General features: G+C 36.4%; 1 protein-coding gene across 1 annotated transcript in view; it reads left to right on the forward strand.

Moving 5' to 3' along the window:
- The first annotated feature begins 7,578 nt into the window (after window positions 1-7,578).
- The window catches only part of phldb2a (pleckstrin homology-like domain, family B, member 2a), a 38,414-nt gene continuing 22,941 nt past the window's right edge, over window positions 7,579-23,051 (forward strand). The window contains exons 1-3 of the mRNA XM_048181659.1: window positions 7,579-7,862; window positions 10,715-10,838; window positions 14,950-15,135. Of these exons, the coding sequence (XP_048037616.1) occupies window positions 7,845-7,862; window positions 10,715-10,838; window positions 14,950-15,135 (328 nt within the window). The 5' untranslated portion in view covers window positions 7,579-7,844. The remainder of the gene's footprint in view (window positions 7,863-10,714; window positions 10,839-14,949; window positions 15,136-23,051) is intronic.

Consider the following 23,051-nt stretch of genomic DNA (forward strand, 5'->3'; position numbering starts at 1 on the left):
TTTCTATTCATCAAAGAATCCTGATAAAAATGTATCACGTTTTCTTCAAAAATATTAAGCAGCTCAACTGTTTTCAACATTGAAGTTTCTTGAGCATATCAGCATATTAGAATGTTTTCTGAAGGATCATGTGACACTGAAGACTGGAGTAATGATGATGAAAATTCAGTTTTGCCAACACATGAATAAATTATATTTTAAAATATATTAAAATAGAAAAGAGTTATGTTAAACTAGTAATATTTCACTATATTACTGTTTTATTGTATTTTTGATCAAATAAATAAATGCAGATCAAATAAATGTCTCTTTTAAAAATGTTTAAATATCTTACCATCCCCAAAGTTTTGAACAATAGTGTATTTAATCATATAATCATAATCTTATTTAGGACTAAAGTAACCACAGCGACACATGCATGGACAGACCACACCAGTCCGCTTTGAGGTTTAAATTAACCGGTTTGTTCTTTCCCCTGGTTATTTTTCTTTATCCTCTGCTGTACCTGTTACATGGCCAAACCAGTTCTGGTCACTATATGTCCACTCATGCTCTCTCTGGTTAATCATTTAACGGTTTAATTGATGTGTCCACAAGGGTCTTTCTCTCCCCCTTTCTCACACGCACACACTCTCAGGGCACATGTACAGAGAGAAAGATTGTGGCATCACAGTAAATTGATCTGAACGTGTGGCATAGTCTGACAGTCATGGATCTGCTGTATCTGTGTATTGCATTTGTGCTTCTACTCAGGACTTGTGTTTCTGGTATCACCATCACTAAGGGTAAGGCTCACTTTTGATACTTCTCATTGTGAGATATAAAGCTACTCTCTTAAGGGGAAAATGGAAAAATTACCTTCTGTCTTGTGGGAAAGTATCATGCTCTAATGTTTTAGTTGTGTGTGTTTGTTTTTTGTTTTTCATCAGAAAAGTATTCTATAATGTATAATAACCTGTTCAATTTATAATATAAAAATATAAAATACAATACAAGATCAAATTATTTGTTCACGATAAGTGAATAAATTGTTACTGGAATATTTATTTTATTTTATTTGAATGGTGCTAGTTTTGTCACTTTTCCCCCCTGTGTTTTCCATCTCTGTAATATAAGTTGTTTGGCCGCAGTTGTTGCTCAGTGAATGGATCAAAGCAGCACTTGTAGGAAACTTCATTAGTCTCAGACTAATGACCCTGGTGAACCAGAATGAATCTGTGATTTATTTATTCTCATTAACAGCCTACAAGGAAATATTTTAGCACCTATATAACAGGCTATTTGAACATGAATAAATCATTATGTGCAAAATGTACAGTTTTGTTATTTGATAATTTGGCATTGTTTGGCATAAAGCAAGGCAACAAGAACAACAGAATGTATTGACAGGGAATTTTCTCCTCTCAAAGTTGAACAACAAATGTTCTTCCAGTATCGTTCGTTCAAAGTTATCTGGTCTTTAATAATATTCTCAAAACGTCAGCAAAAAAAAAAAAAAAAAATGTTATTTAACTTTTTTCTGAAACGTTTTAGTTTGTCTAACGTTTTTTAAAAGTACACTATGCCCTCTAGTGGTTAAAAAAACTGCATGCATTTTGTGGAAAAACATTTGTTTGTGCTGTGTGACTGTGCAAGTGAATAGACTATGACCATTCGCAATATAGCTATGACAGTTTATCTGTTCAATACTTTACTCACCTAATGAGTAATAAAAACGCCATCTCCGCATCACTTTTACATCATTTCAAATCCCTCAGTTCTGGCCATCTCTGAAAAGCCAAGGCAATATTGATTCTCGGTTGGGTTCGTTCTCTTTTTGCCACCAGACTCTCTTCTGTTCTGTGGTTCGAGATTTTACGTGCTGTCAACCTTTCTCAATCGTTGTGAACGAGATAACTAACTATTCCACACCATACCGCGACAAAGTTACCGGAGCAAATTTTCTCTATTTTACGGATATGATGAGACATGCACGGGCGGGTGACGTAGGTACGCAATTTCCCGCGGAAACCATCCCGACACAGGTTTAAAATATAAACGATTATAACAGGCTTACCATAGTGAATCAGGGTAAGACAAAAACACATTTTGGAACAAGGATTGATGATGTATTGATCCATTATTTAAATTTTGTACAAAAAAAGGTACATAGGGCTAAAGCCCAGAATATCCACTGACCCTAGAGATGCCTCTGCCTTTAAATGTTACTACTTGTTTCAGAATGTTTAGAGAACATTCAAAAGTAAAGTTCTTATAGTGTTTGCAAAATTATAAAATGGTTCCCTAAAGGGTTAGTTCACCAAAAAATGAAAATTCTGTCATTAATTACTCACCCTCGTGCTATTTTACCCCTGTAAGACCTTCGTTGATCTTCGGAACACAAATTAAGATATTTTGGTTGAAATCCGATGGCTCAGTCAGGCCTCCATAGCCAGCAATGACATTTCCTCTCTCAAGATCCATAAAGGTACTAAAAACATATTTAAATCAGTTCATGTGAGTACAGTGGTTCAATATTAATATTATAAAGCGACGAGAATATTTTTGGTGCGCCAAAAAAATAAAAAAAATAACGACTTATATAGTGATGGCCGATTTCAAAACACTGCTTCATGAAGCTTCTGAGCGTTATGAATCAACGTATCGAATCATGATTCGGATCGCATGTCAAACCTACAAACTGCTGAAATCACATGACTTTGGCGCTCCGAACTGATGATTCGACACACTGATTCATTATGCTCCGAAGCTTCCCGAAGGTATGTTTTTAAATCGGCCATCACTAAATAATTTATTTTATTTTATTTTTTTTGGCGCACCAAATATATTCTCATCGCTTTATAATATTAATATTGAACCACTGTACTCACATGAACTGATTTAAATCAAAGTCCCTTTAAGACAAGTCATTTCACTCGGCGGCCATCTTTGAAACGCCTCTCGGGCATCCTGGGCATCATGCAATCTCTTTGAATGGGGAAACATCAAATTCTCCAAAACTGTTCGCCAACCTTACGATTAAATTTCATATATGAAATCACCAATGAAATCTGACAACAACCGGCTCATAAATTTAGTTTCTAAACGCTCGAATCATGACAAAAAAACTGTATTTTTCAGGCTGGATCAAGCTAATGCGTATGCGCAGACCTAAATGCGCGTCTATTCGGAGGCGCGCGTCTGACTGTTTCTATAGAAACCGGTGATTCTAACGGCCGCTGAAGTGACGCGATGACTTTACCAGTCGGCGATTGGCTCTTATTTAGAAGGCGGGACTTATTCCGCCATATTGCGCGTTACACTTTCTCCCATTCAAAACAATACGAGTGACACGTCTTGTGTTATTCTATAGTCTTTGTTTAAATATGTTTTTAGTACCTTTATGGATCTTGAGAGAGGAAATGTCATTGCTCCCTAGAGCCATCGGATTTCAACAAAAACATCTCAATTTACGTTACGAAGATTAACGAAAGTCTTACGGGTCTGGAACGGCATGAACGTGAGTAATAAATGACAGAATTTTCATTTTTGGGTGAACTAACCCTTTAATGTTTGTATAACCAAAAAAAAACTGGATGTTGTGAATGATCTTAGAACATTCAGAATAATGTTTTTTCATAACGCAATAGGAAAGTTATGCAAAGGAAAATTGAATGTAACATTGCAATTATAGTGCATGAAAAATGACTCATTTGAACAGAATTGTTTATCTTTAAACTGATTTTTAGTTCATGATATGAATTTAGAGGTTTTACATGTGCTGGTCTCACTCTAGATGCACACGTAACGTGTCTGTTCTTCGAAGACTGCGTGCTACCCTGCAGTTTCAAGCCCACGGGAGCCGTGGTCATCCACTGGTACAAGCAGCAAATCCCTGTCCACAGCTACTACTACAATAAAGACCAGTACGGGCTCCAGAACAAGCATTTCAGTGGCCGGACGAACCTGTTTAATTCCCAGATCGCACAGGGAAATGCCTCTCTGGTGCTGAGGAAAGTTAAAGTCCAGGATCAAGGGAGGTATAAGTGCTACACCAGCACCAGGAAGGGAAACCAGGAAACCTTTGTTAACCTGGGGGTCAAAGGTCAGTAACGGGGTCATGGTCTGGTCATATTATTTGAGTTTGCTTGGGTTATTAGGGTTGTCTGATGTGAAAAGCTACTTGGGGTCCAAGGACTCTCATGGGGCCACAAGAGGGCACTAGGGGGTCTGTGGAAAACTGTTAATTTAGTAATTCACTAGTAGATATTTATACAAATCATTTTCTAGAGAGAGAACATGTGATTTAATTCAGTATTTAAGTGTGCATTTTTAATCACAGTGCATGTAGACAAAATAATGTGGATAAAATGAAAAAGTTTATTGTCGGATTGTATAAGTTTGTATAGATACACAGTTCAAATAATAACTAATTGATTCATTTTGATTGCATCTGGTAATGCTCCGACAGAAGAAACAATCAAACTTAAATGTTTAGAGAATTTCATGTGGTACTTTTTCTGTTACGTTTAGCTTTGATCCAGTTTGTGAAGCTTGAGATGGTTGAGGAAAGGGTCACATGTCTGTCCCAGAACATCTATCCAGCTCCTGAGGTCACCTGGGCCACTGATCCCCCTAGTGACACCAGAAGCCTCCAGAACTTCACTCGTAAAACCCCGGACTCCAAGGGCCTGTTCACCGTCGAGAGCACCATCAGCGTGAAGGGCAACATCTCTGACCACACTTACTTCTGCTCTGTTGTTTCAGCGGATGGAACGCAGGTGTGGACGGCATCACTGCATCACCAAGGTAACAGTTTCCATTTCTGATACTTGCTAAAACAGACAATGTAAAGAAAAGTGTTTGTTACAAACTTCAAACAGCTATTTGAATCATTTGAATCTTTTAGATGAGTTATTCGGTGAAGAGGGCTCTGGACTTATGATTCCCTGCATGATACCACAACCTCGCCACAATTTTACCCTCACTTGGACCTTCATCAGAACCACAGAATCCATCGTCATCTTCACTTACGACAGCCGGACCCGTCGGATCATGAACCTGTGGGAAAGTAAAGCTGAACTCGACGTAGATCAGGCTCACTTAGGCAACGGTTCCCTTCACCTGCTGAACCCAGACAGCTTGGGACACAGCGGAACCTACATCTGCACATTCTACGGCTTCCAAATGAGACATCAAGTCCAAACCCATGTCAATGTTACAGTTCGTGTGACTGGTAAGATTTATTTCATGTTTGAAAGATTGGAACAGGATCATTTAGCAAAATGACTAAAATGTCAATGCATAATACTATAATTTTTTCCCCAGATGATGATGATGATGACTGCAGGAGGTCATGGTGGGGAACCGCTGTGTCTGTATTCATATTTCTCATCACTGTATCTGTTGCTCTGTCACGATGTTTTAGACTGAGAGGTAATATAATAATATTATATTATATAGTATAATATATATATAAAAATAGTATAATATATATATAATATATTATATATATATTATATATATTATAAGAGGTAATATAAAAATATTCTAATATATTATTTGTAATATTACACAATATGAAATATTAATAAAAAGAAATTTCACTACAGCTTTGACTTTATTATAATATATAATAATTTAGCTTTTACTTTATTATAATAACAAATTTAAAACAAGTTATGATATAAATGATTAATATACAGTATATATATATAATTTCTTATACAATATATATTGTGTTATATTAATCATATATAATATAATAATATATTATATAAAATATTATAATATATTTTTGTTACACAATTATTTATACAACATACGTGTATATGTAATATTTATCATATATAAAATTATAATAGTATACAAAATATTTTAATATATTTATAATAGTGTAATATAACACTATAAAATATAATATATTTTTAAAAGCAATTTTCATTTAGATTTTACTTTATTAAAATAACATTTTAAATATATATATATTTTGACAGCAATATATTATTGATAATATATACATTTTGTTAATATTTTACAATATACATATATATGTAATATTTATTATAGATAATGCTATAATAATAATATGATGTATATTATAATCTAATATAGTTTGTAAAATTACACAATATATTAAAATACACATTATTAAAAAATTATTACTTTTACTTTATTACTTTATTTTATATATATATATATATATATATATATATATATATATATATATATATATATATATATATAATATAATATAATGTTATATTAATCATATATAATATTATAATATATAAAATATTATCATGCACATTGTCTCTTGCAGGTGAACATCCAGTACGCAGCCATTCAGATATCAATAAACGAATCAGATGTGGCAACAAAACTGGTAAATAATGATCCTCATTTATGAATTCATACTGCTGTGAATGCAACACTCTCTAATATCCTTTATTCATTTTGGCAGAAATCCCTCTATTTGAAAGACAAAGACAAGATGAAGCCGGCCACAATGGTTTGGAATCAGCGGAGACAGAAATTCACAGAGCGCCATTCAGCACAACACCTTTTGAAGCAACCAAGCCATTTAAACAAGATCCTGACGGCCTTAATAATGGCATCCTGCCACATATACAAACAGAGAGCAGTATGATAAATACGTGCATGATTATTAGTGATTCCTCTACATCTTACACACCAGAGGAAAGGCATGAATCCAGGCCACAAACACCAACAGGTGCTTTGATAACTCTGTTCACATCTGAGATGAACACAGATGCATCTGATGATAAAGAAAATGAGAGAAATGGACTTAAATGTGAATCACACACATCAGATGGAGTAGAGATGGAAAGTTCAATGACTCCGAGATTTACCACACCGGAGCTCTCACAGATTAATGGCTTCAGGTGATTGATATCAATTTGATTCATTGAAATGGTGCTGATTGTTTATAATAACTAGATTTCAGAGCTCACTTCTGGAATGCATGGCCTATAGTAAATAATAATGTGTAATTATTTTGAGCAAAATCCAACCACACAAACCACCCAGCTGAACCCTCAATATTTTAAATTCAATTAATAAAATACATTTTCATATAAAAGTGTTTTTATTATTATAAGTCTTGCGCATTATATAAAGTTACATGTCTTCAAACCTGTATACAATCCTCACAGACCTTTTAATCATAGTTTAGACAAACCTTATGAAATTAACCATTTTCATTTTTTTAATTAGTTTTATTTGTTGTTTATTTATTTCATAGTTTGATATAGAAAGTGGCAATGTGAACAGACTGTGCGACTTGTTTGAAATAGTATATAAATAAACAGTGTATGAATGTGAAATGTCTATCCCCAGCAGGTGGCGATATTTCTTTTTTCGTAAATATTTTACGGCTGTAAATCTGTTTGACATCTGTGGTTTGGACGCGTGTGATTTTTTCTGTCAGGAAAAATAGGTCAAGTGTTTTTGTAATGTTTACAAAAGAAGAACATACTTTTAATGTAGACTTACTAAATAACATATACGGCTGTGAACTACAGGCGACTGTCATGTAGCCGACAAATACATTTTAGTAATGACTTCAGGCTGATTTTAGAGTAAAACTGTCAGGATTCTGGGGAAGGGGATGATCCTTTTTTCCTGTTTACAAGGCGACATGTCCGTCCCTCGTGGACATTTAAAAATTAAAGAACTGAAATGTCTTTTTCCAGCTTATTCAGCTGTGTGTCAGTGGTACTGTAAGCTCTGTAACTGCATCACGGTCAATTAAATAAGGAACTGGAGATGATTAAAGTTTGAGTGGACTTTAAATATACAGGACTTTATACTGTATGTGATCTGACCTACCCCTCCAGTCCGGCATGAGCATCTCCAGTGAGGTAAGATTATAATCAGGCTATTATTATAAACAGACTCTTTCTCGTTTTTAAATAGCTCCTCAAATAGCTCATGGCATAGGATAATCATCTAATTTGTTTGCATTGTCTGTAAATCTGGTCCAATGAATGTGAATCACTAAATAAAAAATTAAGTGAGTTAGTGAACCATGACAGCATGGTCAAGTAAAGATGAATGCACTTAGAATAATCGCTATAGCAAATATTTTCTAAAGATTTCCCAGCCAACAGGGAACATTCTCAGAACTCTGGCAAAGTTCTCTCGAAGTTATAAACAAACGTTCTTCCAGTAATGTTAATAGGAAGTTTGTTTAATGTTATCTGGTCTTTTTTGAAACATTGACACAAAAACGTTATTTCTGTCATGACAACTTTCTGAGTGTTTAATATGGTAATGGATATTACAATGTGTTTGGTCTTGGCAGAATAGATCTGCTATGCTGCTGTTGGTTATTGTACAGGACTTGCTACTTCCAATACACACATGACATGTTGCTGCTGTACAATACAGCATACAATAATTACCTGTAGCAGATCTATACAGGTGGAGCTGGGGAAGGTGGAGGGTTTCTACAAATTCTACAGCAAATGCTGACCAAGTATTTGAAGGTTGAGCACTGAGCTCACTGGCTATTGATACAGCACAAACCAATCAGCTGCCTGTGCCATATAGAGAATGATGTGATAGCAAGCAGATTGAGTTAAAGACCTAGCAACCTGCGCCATCTAGAGTTTCATGACAGAACTTTGTATTTATACATCGTCCATGGAACATTGTTTTTCTGAAACATTTTAGTTAGATGATCATTAAAAAAAACTGAACATTCAGAGAACATTCCGAAATATTTTCATAACTAATGGGAACATTAGCAAAACGTTCAACATATTTTTGTTAGCTGGGTCGAAACCTATGTGATATTTGCTGTGATTAAGGAGTGAAGTTAATGTTCTTGATTGAATCCCTTGATACCAGCTGACCTGTTATTAAATGATACAGATGACTAACTCTTTTGAGTCAGTTGAGAAAAGCAGCCAAAAAGAAGTTTTGTTTGATTAATTCGCCTTTTTTTAAGCAAAAGTTATTGAAATATTATGTATTGCACAACTTAAAGCAACTTTCATCTAGATTATCTCAATATAATGATGCGAGTCATGCCAAAAGCTCCTTTGTTAGCAATCGGTGTTTACTGCGTATCCAGACTTACGAAGGGGTTTTATTCACAGTCACTTGCACCGTGGATATGGCTGATGGATTGGCTATGCTTTTTGTCTCCTCTATTTTAACTTATTAGGGTAATGCAGTCTTCTAGATCTACAGGTTTTCAAGATCAACTTTGAGTTTATTCTTTGTTGATGGGGAGAAATGGACAAGCCCAGTGACCTCACTTACAGAAACTCAGAGAAAAGAGGGAGTCAAGAGCTCTCAGCTGTTTCTGATCCTCTCTTCCTCCCGAAGGAGCAAAAGGAAACACCCAGAACTCCAGCCAGCTGGAGAACAAGGGGAATGGCCTTGTTTCATGAAATATCCCAGAGCAGAACTGCTGTGCTGCTTTTTGTAAGATCAAATTATAAGAGGATCTAGATCAACATAATACTTTTGGGGGGGCTCTAGATCATTTAAGATCAGCTTTGTTAGTCTGGGTTAGCCTATGGCTCATAAACCATATTCTTGCCCACAAAGCATCATTTGCGTAAATGATTTGTTTCTATTATTTCATATAAAATTAAGAAAATGGATATGTTTTACAGCCAGCTCTTGGTTTTCACAGAAATATTCTCTACTTATAATTTTAAAGTAGTGTTGTTATTGTTGACTAAAACTATGTAAAAACTATTTTTTTAAAAGTTACTTAATTGGTGATTTTGCTGGACAGCACCAGCCCTTACTCACATCCATTGAAAAAAATGGCCAGGATACCTTTTGTGACAGAAGAAAGTCATACAGGTTTGGAACAAAGTGAGGGTCACTAAATAAGTTTCATTTTTGGGTGAACTGTCCCTTTAAATAATCAGACTGGTGGAATGGTTGGCTTGATTTTAGGGGTTTCTTTGTTTGTTCATTTTGGCTGCCAGTCCTGTGCCTCCTCAAAGTTTTAACCATAGTACTTTTTCTGTTATTTATTTGTTTTTCCATCATGGCAATTTATAGTAAGCCCTCTTAGTCTGGCCTCTTTTCTTCCTTCTCCCTCTGTCTGTCCCTTTCTCTGACTTGGTCCCAGAAGATCATATAAAAACATTCCCCCACACTCTTTTCATGTCCTCCTCCTCCTCTCATAAACTAAAACAACCTCCTTTCTTTAAAACTGCTATTTTGTCTCCGATTGTGTATATATGTGCATCTGTGAATTAATCTAATTCTGAGCCAATGGGAGATCAGCTAAACCCATTTTCCAACCCAGTATGTGTGTAAAGGGTCTTTTTCTCAGGCTACATGAATGGCCTATAAAAACCTGCTCCAGCAACTATGAAACTTAATCACTTTACCATGACTCAGAGGGGTTACGATATATTTTACTGCAGCAGTACCTGAGTAAATCCTTAATTTTAATTGCAAATTTATTTTTATCTTTGTTTGAAAGCTTGGAGTGTTGTCTAAGGAGGTCTGTAATACCTGGAGAAAGCTATCTGTTAGCATTCCCTTTCATTTCAATAGTAGAATATAATGATCACTATATGCTTAAAAACATTCTGCAAAACATGTTTTAATGTGTGTTTCTCAGAAGAGAGAAAATCAGATTTACAATGATAGGATAGTAAGTAAATGGCAGTATTTTCATTTTAAGGTGAACTGTTCCTTTAATAAGCATTGTTGAAACCCCTGCTCTTGTCCTTAGGAAACCCTGTTGAATTTAATTGACAGTGGGAGTGGTCTGAAGGTGTGGTCAACCCATGGGTCAACCACACCCTGCCTGATCAGTCTGGGTGGTGGCTTTATTACTTTGATATCGCTGACTAAAGGTGAGTGTGTCTTATAAGTAGGGGTGTGATGAGACGGGTATCTCACGAGACGAGACGAGACAAGCTTTTTACACACTATTTTTAAGAAATCCTCAATGGAGAAATACATGACTAGAAAAAATATTCTGCAGGTGTATTTGAAATGTTTTAACGAATCATCTTGTAATGAATGTAATTTCAGTTCTACTTTCTGAGTATGTACAATACTCAAGTACTGTAAAAGGTTTTGCCACAAACTCAACTGACTGACTTCTCTTCTGTATGATTTCAGTCTCTTCAGACCTTACTGTACATGATTTATGAGCTTCTACAACTTTTGACCTCCTAACTGAACTCCTTTCCACAAACTGATCATAGAAATAAAAACAGTATAAATAAAAATGGTAACACTTTACAATAAGGGCTCATTTATTAAAGGTCCCGTTTTTCGTGTTTTTTTGAAGCTTTGATTGTGTTTATAGTGTGCAATATAACACGTGTTTATGTTTCGCGTGTAAAAAAAACAGTATTTTTCACATAATTTACTTATCTGTATACCGCTGTTTCCACTGTCAACAAAACGGGCTGATGACTTCCTTGTTCTATGAAGTCCCTCCTTCAGAAATACGTAACGAGTTCTGATTGTGCCAGCGGTTCCTGTGTTGTGATTCGACAGCAGTTTAGCGCATCTTGCCCGGAAAGGTCACGCCTCTTACCATAACGTGGAGATGCACGCGCTCAGTGTTATTGTAAACATGTCTTTAATTTTACCCTATCAATTTGAGCCGGAATCAGACCCGGTGATTGGACTGCGGGATGAAAATAACAGCGTTTCGACGACATGGCGACAAACACACTCTACAAACGCAACTCTTGTGTATTCCTGTGGGCGGAGGTTAGTCAAAAAACTGTTTTAGTGACGTCATTAAAGAAGGAAGTAGAGGGATGTAGTCCAAACTGGCCGTTCGATGTAGGCGACTTCTGTTAAATAAAATATCTCGCTTGGCATTGAACTTTGAGCTTTAAAATTGTACAGATTTTATTTATACTCTAACAACAACATTACACACTAACTAAAGTTTAAAACATGGGATCACGAAGAACGGGACCTTTAACTTTAACGTATTAACCAACATCAACTAACAATGAGCAATATATTTGCTACAGTATTTATTAATCTTTGTTTATGTTAGTTAATAAAAATAGTCATTCATTGTTAGTTCATGATAGTTCACAGTGCATTAACTAATGTTAACAAATGAAACTTTATTGTTTGTGCTTAATAAGATTAAGAGAAAACTGTTGTTCATTTTTTATGGTAACACTACAGTAAGTGCAACCATAGCACTCTCTCAATATTCAAAGTGCATTTTTCTTTGATACAGAGCTAAGAAATGGTTACAACTACACTGCCCAGCCTAAAATAGCTTTCATATTGAGATATATCTGTATTCATCAGGGAGCCGCTTTCAAAATGCGGGGTATTGAAATCGCGTTTGAATGCGCGCTCGCGTTTACTTTCACATTCACGATCGCGCGTAACTCTGTAAATACGGAGCGTCGGCGACCGTTATCCAACTGAATTAAATGTTTTTTATTTAAATACAAAGCAAAACGACAGTGGAGGCGTAATGTAAATGAAGCGGTGGCATATTCTTTCCTAATCATCCTAACACTCTGTCATGGCAACATCACGAGACTACTTTTCGCCTCATATTAGTCTCACGAGATCTCGTGACATGAGATCTCGTCACACCCCTACTTATAAGTATACTTTAATTAAAATATCTGAATATTAATAAGACAGATGTCCAAATATTTATTGTCTCTTTTAACTTATTTATGCAAAAAGCATGAAAATGTTTTACTCTGCTGTTTAAGGTGTGATACGTTTTAGCCTCATGGCAACCTTGCTGCTCTGAGACCATTAAAGTTTCTAGACTGTGCACAGGAAATATTCCTTCAGCTAGATTGGAATAATGTTGCCCATTAAACTGAAGCAGTGATGGCTGAACTAAACTTGAGTTTGGAGCCTATTACCACCTGCTGAGTTTAATACCACATTAAAAATATTTAATGCGGGGGTTTCTAGTGCAGTGTGGTATATTCAGTATTTCAAAAGTGTACAGTAATGTGATGACATCATGAAGGTATTTTGTATCAGTTCTTCTGTGCGAAGTCCAATCAAAGAGCGGTTGTTTCTGTGCTAAAATTGACTAACATCTGTCATCAGTGTTGGGGGTAACGCATTACATGTAACTTGAGTTACATAATCAGATTACTTTTTTCAAGTAACTAGTAAAGTAACGCATTACTTTTTCACTTTACAACAAAAGTTACTTTTTCAAATAAGTAATGCAAGTTACTTTGTCACATTTATTGACTGACAGCTCTTCTGTCCCCATGTTGAGAGAAATAAAGTACAGAGGTTGTGCGCTGTGTGAACATGATGATTATTGTAGTTCTATGTTCTAAATACTAAATGTTAGCATGCATTTACTCATCTCACTTGAAGGGTTTGAGTTTACTCAAACCGAATAAAAACAGTGAAATGCAATCTCAGAATTTACGCAAACCTGTAATAATTAGATATATTAAATTACACAAATATACTTTATGTATTTAATCTCACTTTATATCTTTGCTGACCTTCAATGATCCGATTCAACCATCCTTCAGCCTGATTTAGAAATAAGAGTATCCTGTATCATATACTTCTTTAATCTATAATAGCAGCACAGCTGAATGGTTTGTTTGAGCTGCACCCTCTACTGTACAGGCGTAAATATGCATTTCCTTCAGCCTGGGCAGTGTTGCCAGATTGGAAATGTCTAATTATCGTACCAGAAGCTCAAAATTATCGTGTTTGGAAGAAAATTATCGTACATGACTTTTTAGTATAGGTAAATGAACTAAATTAATAACTAATGATTTTTATAACGGAAAGAATTAATACTGAACTAACTTAAGCTGGACAATCACACTATTTTAGCTGCTCTACAACCAAAATTATGTTCCCTCTATCTCTGTAAAGCTATACTTTGACACAATCTGCATTGTAAAAAGTGCTGTATAAATAAATAAAGGTGACATGACGAGTCAAACGTACAGAATACAGCTATTTATCTATAGACCAACAACTTTTTGACATGACCTGCAAATTACCACAATACATAAATAATTAGGCGTAACTTAGTGAGAAACAGCTGACCTAAGCACCGCGGCAGGAATGTTAACTTATGCTCCTGAGAGAGAGTCATTCTCCACGATTATTGGCCGAGAAGACGTACATGAGATGAGATGGAAGACATGCCTAACAAAGTTCACTTTCTCCTTACAACCATGATGTAGAGGATCCACACAGCTAGATCAATGAACCGATTATAACGACCATCATTTGAAGTGTCACAAAATACTGAAATTATCGTACATTATGGGATTTTTTTCATTATTGATCGTACATCGTACAGAGGTCAAAATGATCGTACAAATACGATAATTATCGTACGTCTGGCAACACTGAGCCTGGGGCTTATTCATTTCACTTTTGGTGTGAAAGGACCTTTACATTTGCCAAAAATAGAACTTTTTTTGTTGTTATTAAAAAACAAATAAGCAGTCCAAGTGTGAAATAGTAACGCAAAAGTAATGTAATGCATTACTTTTCATAAAAAGTAACTAAGTTAATGCAATTAGTTACTTTTTAAGGGAGTAATGCAATATTGTAATGTATTACTTTTAAAAGCAACTTTCTCCAACACTGTCTGTCATCATGATGTCACCACAACATAATGTAAATAGAGAGTATTTTTGCTGTCCAAAACCTGGTAAAGAGTTAGCATTATAGCACTTCTGGTTCCGTCATCCTGAAGTCAGTGTTTTTTTTAATGAGTTTTTGGTTAAATGCCTAAAAATAAGGTTTGTGGTGAACACAAGCTCAGTATATTTTCACATTTTATTCTACAAAAAAAAAAAAAAAAATATATATATATATATATATATATATATATAATTTTCAAATATTCATTTATTTAATTTTTTTTCATTTATTTATTTATTTTTACCACAGATAATTATGTTCAGTTGAAGATACTCCACTGATGTCTTTAAAGTCTTTTACTTTACATCACAGAAGTGTCACAAATTGGCTCTGAGGATGCAGAGTTGCCACAGGATATCACCGCTGATGGTCCAGGGATCGAATCGCACCACTGTGTCATCATCACCAACAGTGCTGGGGTTATTACTTTACACCCCAATGGAAATATGTGCTGTCTTGATGGAGTTCCAGTCACCGAGCCAACAAAGCTCACTCATGGTAATACACAGTATTTTTAGCCTACCTTCCTAACTGCAGTTAGAAATCCCTTACTGTACTATTACAGTAACTAAGCACTACTGACCACTTGCTTTCATATCTAAGCCTTCCCAGAGGTCACTGTTATAAAGTGTGGTCAACTATTTGATGTGGTCATGTCTTACTTGGGCACTCAGCAGGTTCTGTGGATCTAACCTTGCTTTCTTACGGCCTCTGAGAGAAATCAAAACAAACGACGGCAATGAATGACTTCCTGTCCAGTGATACCACTCAGGCCTGACACACCACAGCAATAACATCTCTCGCCCACTTTCTCTCTCCCTCTTGCATTCCTTGTTCTTTGATTTTCTGTCATATGTTTAGTCTATAAACAAACTCTCTTTTTCATTCTCTTTTGCTGTCTCTCTTTTTCTTCCTGCGTTGCTGATCAGAGTGATATGAGATCACACTTTTCTGTGTGACTCCAGACTTCCAGAGAATGTTTCAGTGTTTAATAGTTGATTTGTCACACGCCCCTCCTCCTCCTCCGTCTCAATCTCTCGTCCTCCTCGTGTCACTCTATTCGGAAAGATTCTTCCCTCTCTTTATTTTTCTTAAGGTTCAGTATAACTAACTGTGGGACTATGTGTTCTGAAGTACTCAGGTAAATATTTAGAGCACTCAGAGATGTCGTAAGATGTAGACAGGCATAAACAGATGGTGAGACTCACAAGTTTTGCTATTCCCATGCATATTATACACATTAGAGATAGATAGATAAAGACATTCCCAAGATTACTTGCTGTTTCATGGTTCTCCAACAGGCCTGTGTGGTTTGTTTTATCACTGTCTCCCTGGCTAACAAGTGAGAAAATCTGGTATTTATCTAGTTTAACTATAAGAGTATTCGGAATGAATGTTTATAATTGTGTATATCCGCATGCGTTCATGTGCTGTAGTATAAGTGCATGAATATAAGGATATCTGTGTTTAAGTGTGTTGAAATGTGTAGCCGAGGTCTGGAAGTAATCAGAGTTGCCGGGCAGCACTCCAGCGCCCCCTCCCCATGATGCAACTGGAGTTCTGAGAGTGATGGAGAACAGAGTGCCCGCTGGGCGGCAGGGGGAGGGGACCGTCTTTCCTTCTTTTCCCCCCACCCTCCTCCCAGCTGAACACTGTTACACTGAAGGAAATTTACAATGGAAAATATGCCAATGCACTCTCTAGGTCATGGATTTAATGCAAGGTCAAGCAGAAGATTTGCAACCAGTGAACACACACACACACACACACACACACACACACACACACACACACACACACACACACACACACACACACACACACACACAAAAGCTTGTTTTGGATTGGCCAAAACTTCTCATTTACAGAAAATCTATAGTCTTCAAATCAGAGAAATTCTAATTTGCACTTGTTTACTACTTTTTGCTAAGAACTTGAACATATTTTAATTATTGCCTGAAAGTATGTAATAATGCAAAGTTAATTATATATCATTATTACATACACACACACACTGGTATTCCTATCATTATGAGGACATTATCATAGGCATAATGGTTTTTATACTGAGCTAATGACATTTTCTAGCTCCTAATCCTACCCTTAAAACTTACCTTCACTGAAAACTTTTTGCATTTTCACATTTTCAAAAAACATAATTTAGCATGATTTATAAGCTTTTTTCCTCATGGGGGCCATACAAGGTCAAAAAGTCAAAAAATACTGATAATACTATCGTTGTGGGGACATTTGGTACGTGTGTGTGTATATATATATATATATATATATATATAATATATACATATATATTTATATATGCGTATGTGTGTTTTGAAGCCATCTGCAGGACCTAAATTACAGGCCAAGTTCAGATGAAAAAAAAAAATGATTAAAGAATCAAGTGATTTTGTTTTTGTTGGCTAGCAAATATGTATAGCTCGCTGTGAACGGGTTGGTATGGTAATTGTTACCAGACCTTAAAGATATCTCAGACATTACAGTAAGCAAATTGAGAAAATTGAGTTACAACAGAGGATGTGTGTTAAATCTGCATGATCAAACTTGTAGGAGGTAGAGCAAACCTTTGTGAGTCAAAAAAGTTAAATTCAAGTGAAGTATCCCATGAACTACCTCAATTTGTATCTTCTGTGAAGTGTGTGAGTCACTCTGTTCAGCCAAAAGTCAGAGTTCCATCAGAGCGCGTTCTCGATCAACCAAAAAGCCAGAGTTCCATTGAAGCGCGTCCCCGCTGAGAGGAGGCGTGCCCGCAGACACGGCCAAGGTCTTGCCGTACTCAGCATCGCGTCTGTCCTCTTTTGTCATGCTAAACTGGCCGGGCACAGAGAGAGGACCGACCGCGCATCATTCTCCTCCTGAGGCTTCGTCAATGGGACACTAAATAAAGGTTAGTTTTATTTCTTCAACTGCAAACAGCTCAAGAAAAATCACTTGGAGTTTAGTGAAGAGCGTAACTGCGTTGTTACGATTAGTTTGGCGTGTTGAATAGTTTCATTTTAGAGTTTTTTTGTTGGGAAATTAATTCTATGGTCCAGTAAATCGGGCAGAGATTGGCAGAGAAGTTCTGAGCCGTTGTTTGCTGGTTTTGTTTAGTTGTAAAGTAGTTTAAAGGCATGTTTATAGAACTTTAGACTGACAAACACGACATGAAGCCAGTGAATGCTGTTTAAACAGTCGCGTGTGCGGTTGTTTGCATTGCGGCGCACGCGAGCAGATTGTTGATATTTAACCCGCTTAATCCCAGTATATTAAAGCGATTAGCGGTGTGTTACCACAGTACTCTACTAACTTGTTCAGAAGTGATTTACTCTTTCATGTAAATTCGCATCCTGTTAATATATTAATAAATTATATATGTACACACACGCACACATTTTCTTTCTTTTTATGTACCTGTTTAATATATATTAATTTTTTCGTATTTTTCAGTCATTTGATTTGGTTTTTTAATGTATTAGTTTTAAAATTGACTGAAAATATACAATTTTTACAAAGAAAATGTTTTTTACAACATTGATTTGATATACCAAAATTTATTCAGACACCTTGAACGTTTCATTAATACAGTTTATTCACTATAGTTTAAAAAATGGTAATAAAATATTACAAGATCTCAGAGTTAAACTGTCAGGAAAAAAAAAAAAAAAACTTAATTATGTCAAATAACACTTAAGCAAAACATGGTCAGGTCAAAGTGAATAATTTTTGGTTCCAAATCTTTTTATCAATTTTACTGGTAGTCCACTGTATGAAGAATTTTTGGGTATAATATGTCAGTTCATTTTGCTATCCTCACTTACATAAATGAACTATAGTGTCCTGCACCCACTAGTAAAAATATATCAAAAATGTATGAATAATTTTTGGTTTTATTGTATGTATGTATGTATATATACATATTTGACCATACCGATTTTGACCAATATGAATATTTGGGGAAGAACTATAGTAACTAATGCATTTGATGGAAAATATGGTAACCATTGTAATTTTAGGGTCATTTGGAGGAAGGAAGGGGTGCTTTGGAATTGTGTGGTTTATAGACCTCTGCAGATCGCTCTAAAATTAATAAAATCTTTAAGCATGGCACTTTTTGTTGTGTTTAAATAGGCTTTATCACTTTGGCTGACAAGTGCTGCAAATCATCACACAGAATGAATGTGGTTTATATAGGCCCAACTCTGGAAATCCCAGAGTTGAGTAAAACTCGCTTGCAGTCTATTCCCAAGACTGTAAACTAAAGCAAGCTGTTAAACTTCAGAGGGCAGTGATTACACTACACATGATACCATTATGGAGACATATAGTATGTAATTGTACACTCCTCTAGTCCAAGACTATGCTGATCAAATGATGTGCTTTAGGCTGGGAGGGAAGGGAGGGTTTCCATATGTTTGAGAGTTTGTGTCAGCCGGTGATGGAAAGTGTGAGAGAAACATCGCAATAGTCCCGAGAATTTGGCACATTTGAGAGAGCCTGAGCTATAATCACATATCATAACATTGCAGCTATGTCACCTCGTTCCAAGTAACTGCATTGTTTCAATAACAATGGAACAACTGCAGTGCAAAGCCACAGTTCACACAATTATTAACACATGGGGCAAGATGCAGAAAATCTGTCTGAATAAGACAATCAACTCAGCCCTTTGTTGGTTTAGAGAAAAGCCAAAGCTTACTCAGGTGGCTGGCGATGGTGAACTCAGGGTGAAGGATTGTGTCGCTGACAGCGTAAAATGATCCCCCACTTCCTGCGCAGACTCCTCGTAGGCAGCCACAGACTGCAGGAGTGGGCTTCTCAGGAGAGTCTGATGGGAGTTTGAGTGTTCACGCAGTGTGTTTTAGGAAAAGCCTGTGTGCTTACAGCACGTCTTTTGCACATTGATTATTATACATGTGGCAGTTGCGTGCAGTGGTTCTGAAATGAGGAGGCAAAGTCCTCACTGTGTTTTGTGTTTTGATGTGACATAAAGTGGTGATATTAAGTGGGTGAGTTGTTAACTTACGTTTTAATTAGTCTTCACATTATCAATCAATCAATCAAACTTTATTTATAGAGCACTTTAAAACAACCAAAATGCTGTAGGTGGGTTTTAAGAAGCAACTTAAAAGAAGACAATGAAGCGGCCTGTCTAATGGGCAGAGGCAGATCACTCCACAGTTTAGGAGCTGCCACAGCAAAGGCACGGTCCCCTCTGAGCAGTTGATCAGCTGACCTGAGGGAACGGGTGGGTGTATAAGAGTGTAACAGCTCAGAATGGGGCAAGACCATTTAAAGATTTAAAAACAAATTAGAGAATTTGAAATGTATGGGCAGCCAGTGAAGTGAGGCTAAAATAGAGGAAATGCGCTCGTATTTGCGTGTTCCAGTTAACAGACGTGCTGCAGCGTTTTGTACCATCTGCAGACGAGCAACAGAAGACCCACATACAGTGCGTTACAGTAATCCAGCCGAGTGGTGACAAGTGTTGCCTTGAAAGAAATGGCTTTATTTTGGCCAGCTGCCTCAATTGAAAAAAGCTAGATTTAACGACTACCCTGATCTGACTGTCAAGCTTAAGGTCAGAGTCGATTTTAACCCCTAGATTATTAATGGTTGGTTTGTTGTACTGGGCCAAGGCCCCCAAATCAACAGAAGGGGTCCCAATGGTGCCACCACATCACCTGAAAGTTAAGAGACATCCAGGCCTGTATATCATCAAGACACTCGAGTAACAGTCTGACAGTGTCGTTCTTTTTAAGAGGCACATAAATCTGGCTATTGTCTGTGTAAAAATGGAAAGACGTGCCGTGCTCCCTGATTATTGAACCTAGCGGGAGCAAATGCAGAGAGAAGAGAAGAGGGCCTAAAACTGAGCCCTGTGGGACCCCACAAGAGAGAGGAGCAGAGGAGGACTCAGAGTCACCACAGCTGACACAGAAAGTCCGACCTTCCAAGTAGGACCTAAACCATTCGAGCGCTATGCCCTTGATGCCTACCCACTGCTCCAAATGTGAGATCAGGATTTCGTGTCAAATGCAGCAGTTAAATCAAGAAGCACAAGAATAACACAATCACCAGAGTCAGTAAAAAGATCTCATTAAACTTTTAAAATGACAGATTCTGTGCTGTGCAAAGTTTTAAAACCGGACTGGAAAATTTCAAGAATATTGTCGCCTTTCAAAAAGGCCATTAATTGACTGCAGACTCTCTTTTCAAGGATTTTTGACATTTTTAAAGAGATAAAGAGACATTAAAGAGAGAGTTTACCCAAAAATGAAAATTATCCCATGATTTACTCACACCCAAGCCATCCTAGGTGTATATGACTATCTTCTTTATAATCTTTATAATGGTAATGAATGGTGCTCAAGATTTTGAAGCCCAAAAAAGTGCATCCATCCATCATAAAAGTAATCTATACGACCCCAGGTGGTTAATAAAGGCTATCTGAAGTGAAGCAGTGGGTTTTTGTAAGAAAAATATCCAATATTTAAAACTTTATAAACTATAATAACTGGTTTCTGGCAACGGCCGTACGCAAGTCGAGTTCTGGTGGAAGTGTGACCTTTGACCAGACGTATGACGTATAGACGAATGTGGAAGCGCAGAGGATAGAGCAAAACAAAACACCGGTCACAAATTAGAAGTCTAAAATTAGATTTTTTTTAAAAGAAATATCGGAGTATTTCGATATAAGAGAAGAGGAGCTTGAGTTTGCTACCCAGCCCTATTTGTTTGAACCGTGAGAGGCTTCTACCCTCACCAAACTTACGCTACTACATTCTATGTCATAGGTCAGGTCAGAGTCTTCTGCTAGATCTCAGCTTTCACACAGCCGTTGCCAGAAGCGTGTTATTATAGTATATTACATTTTAAATATGGATATTTTTCTCACAAAAACCCATTGCTTCGCTTCAGAAGGCCTTTATTAACCTTTATTTATTAGCGTGAACAGCTTAATAAGCCAATCGTACATACTGCAGTGGAGGCATTGTTTCCCTTGCCTCTTCAGAGGAAACACCCATGATATGTGGCGCATTGGAGAGAGACAGTAGCTATGTTTCCATCCAACTATTTTTATGCGCATTTTGGGATATTGCATTAAAAAGCGCTGAATGGAAATGCCAAGATGCGCATAAGTTCTAAAAATGCACATTAAAAACGTATGTGCTCAATTGTGGCATATACTTTTTTTTTTGTCCGCTAAGAAGACGTGCACATAAACTACGTTGGAAACACATTTACCGAACAAATTCCTCAATGCTCAACAATAAACTTGCGCAACTTTGACTCAACAGTGGATGTGATTGGATAACTGGACTAACCAGCGGACCAGTTTCATTGCACAGCATCTCAAATGTTGATTTGGTATAATGATCTCCCAGAAGTATCACATGTTTGCATTCCCAGACACCAGGCATCTGAACGCAAGATATCATGACACAGTTTATTGCATTTCGCCTGGGCACTCTGAGGTGCAAATCATTCATGATGTACGAAAACTTCCATTTAGATATTTTGCACCAATTTCCCAGGAAGTGACGATTTTGTACTCATGAACACATGGAATGAATACACTGCTTTGTTTGCAAATGTTTTATTCAATATTTGTATTTTGCGCATAAGTTTAATTCGCAACTTTGGATGGAAACATAGCTAGTGTCTGTTTGAATGAGTTTTGTTATTGAGTGCCTCAGACTTTTCCCAAATCTGCTGATTTTTTTTTTTTTTTAATTTAAATATATTTTTCTTGCTTTTCACATACCATAGACTTCTTTTGTTTTATATAGGGGCTAATTATAATTACTAGATACAAACCCCTAATTTCCGTTATTTAACTATTTAAAAACTTTTTTTCTTTATTTATGAATAATTTTTCCAATTGAGGATATTGCCACCAGGAGGTTTTTTCAGTTTAAGCCAACTTCTGGAGATAAAATCAGTATTAAAATGTGAAGAGAGAGGGGGAAAGAAAAGAAAAAGAAGGGGAGAGAGAGGATGTGCCCCAGACTTAAGGGGAAAATCAGTCTTGTGGATTTAAGTCTTCTGAAAGACTCGGTGGACTTTGCTTTAGAAGAAACTTCAAACTGGATCTGAAATCTGAGCTCTTTCTGAATCTGTTTTTTCACTTAATCAAGAGGCTGTTTCCCTCTTTCTCTTTCTGTCTTATTGAGCTGAATTTATTTCAAGACCCGAAGAGGGAAAAGAGTTTTGTCTTCAAAATACCATAGCTCTTTGTCATTTTATGTAACTTTATTTGGTCATAACTTTAATACTACTGTGAATGTGTATCATTCTTGTGTGCTTGTAAGTCTGAGGTAATGATTTATTACAGCTTAATTTCCTTACCACTGCCTTGGACGCCAGCACAATGTTTTTATGTTAAAATGACTATGTGTGTGTGTTGTGGTTCT

This window comes from Megalobrama amblycephala, linkage group LG2 (genome assembly GCF_018812025.1).
Source record: "Megalobrama amblycephala isolate DHTTF-2021 linkage group LG2, ASM1881202v1, whole genome shotgun sequence".
Taxonomy (NCBI): domain Eukaryota; kingdom Metazoa; phylum Chordata; class Actinopteri; order Cypriniformes; family Xenocyprididae; genus Megalobrama; species Megalobrama amblycephala.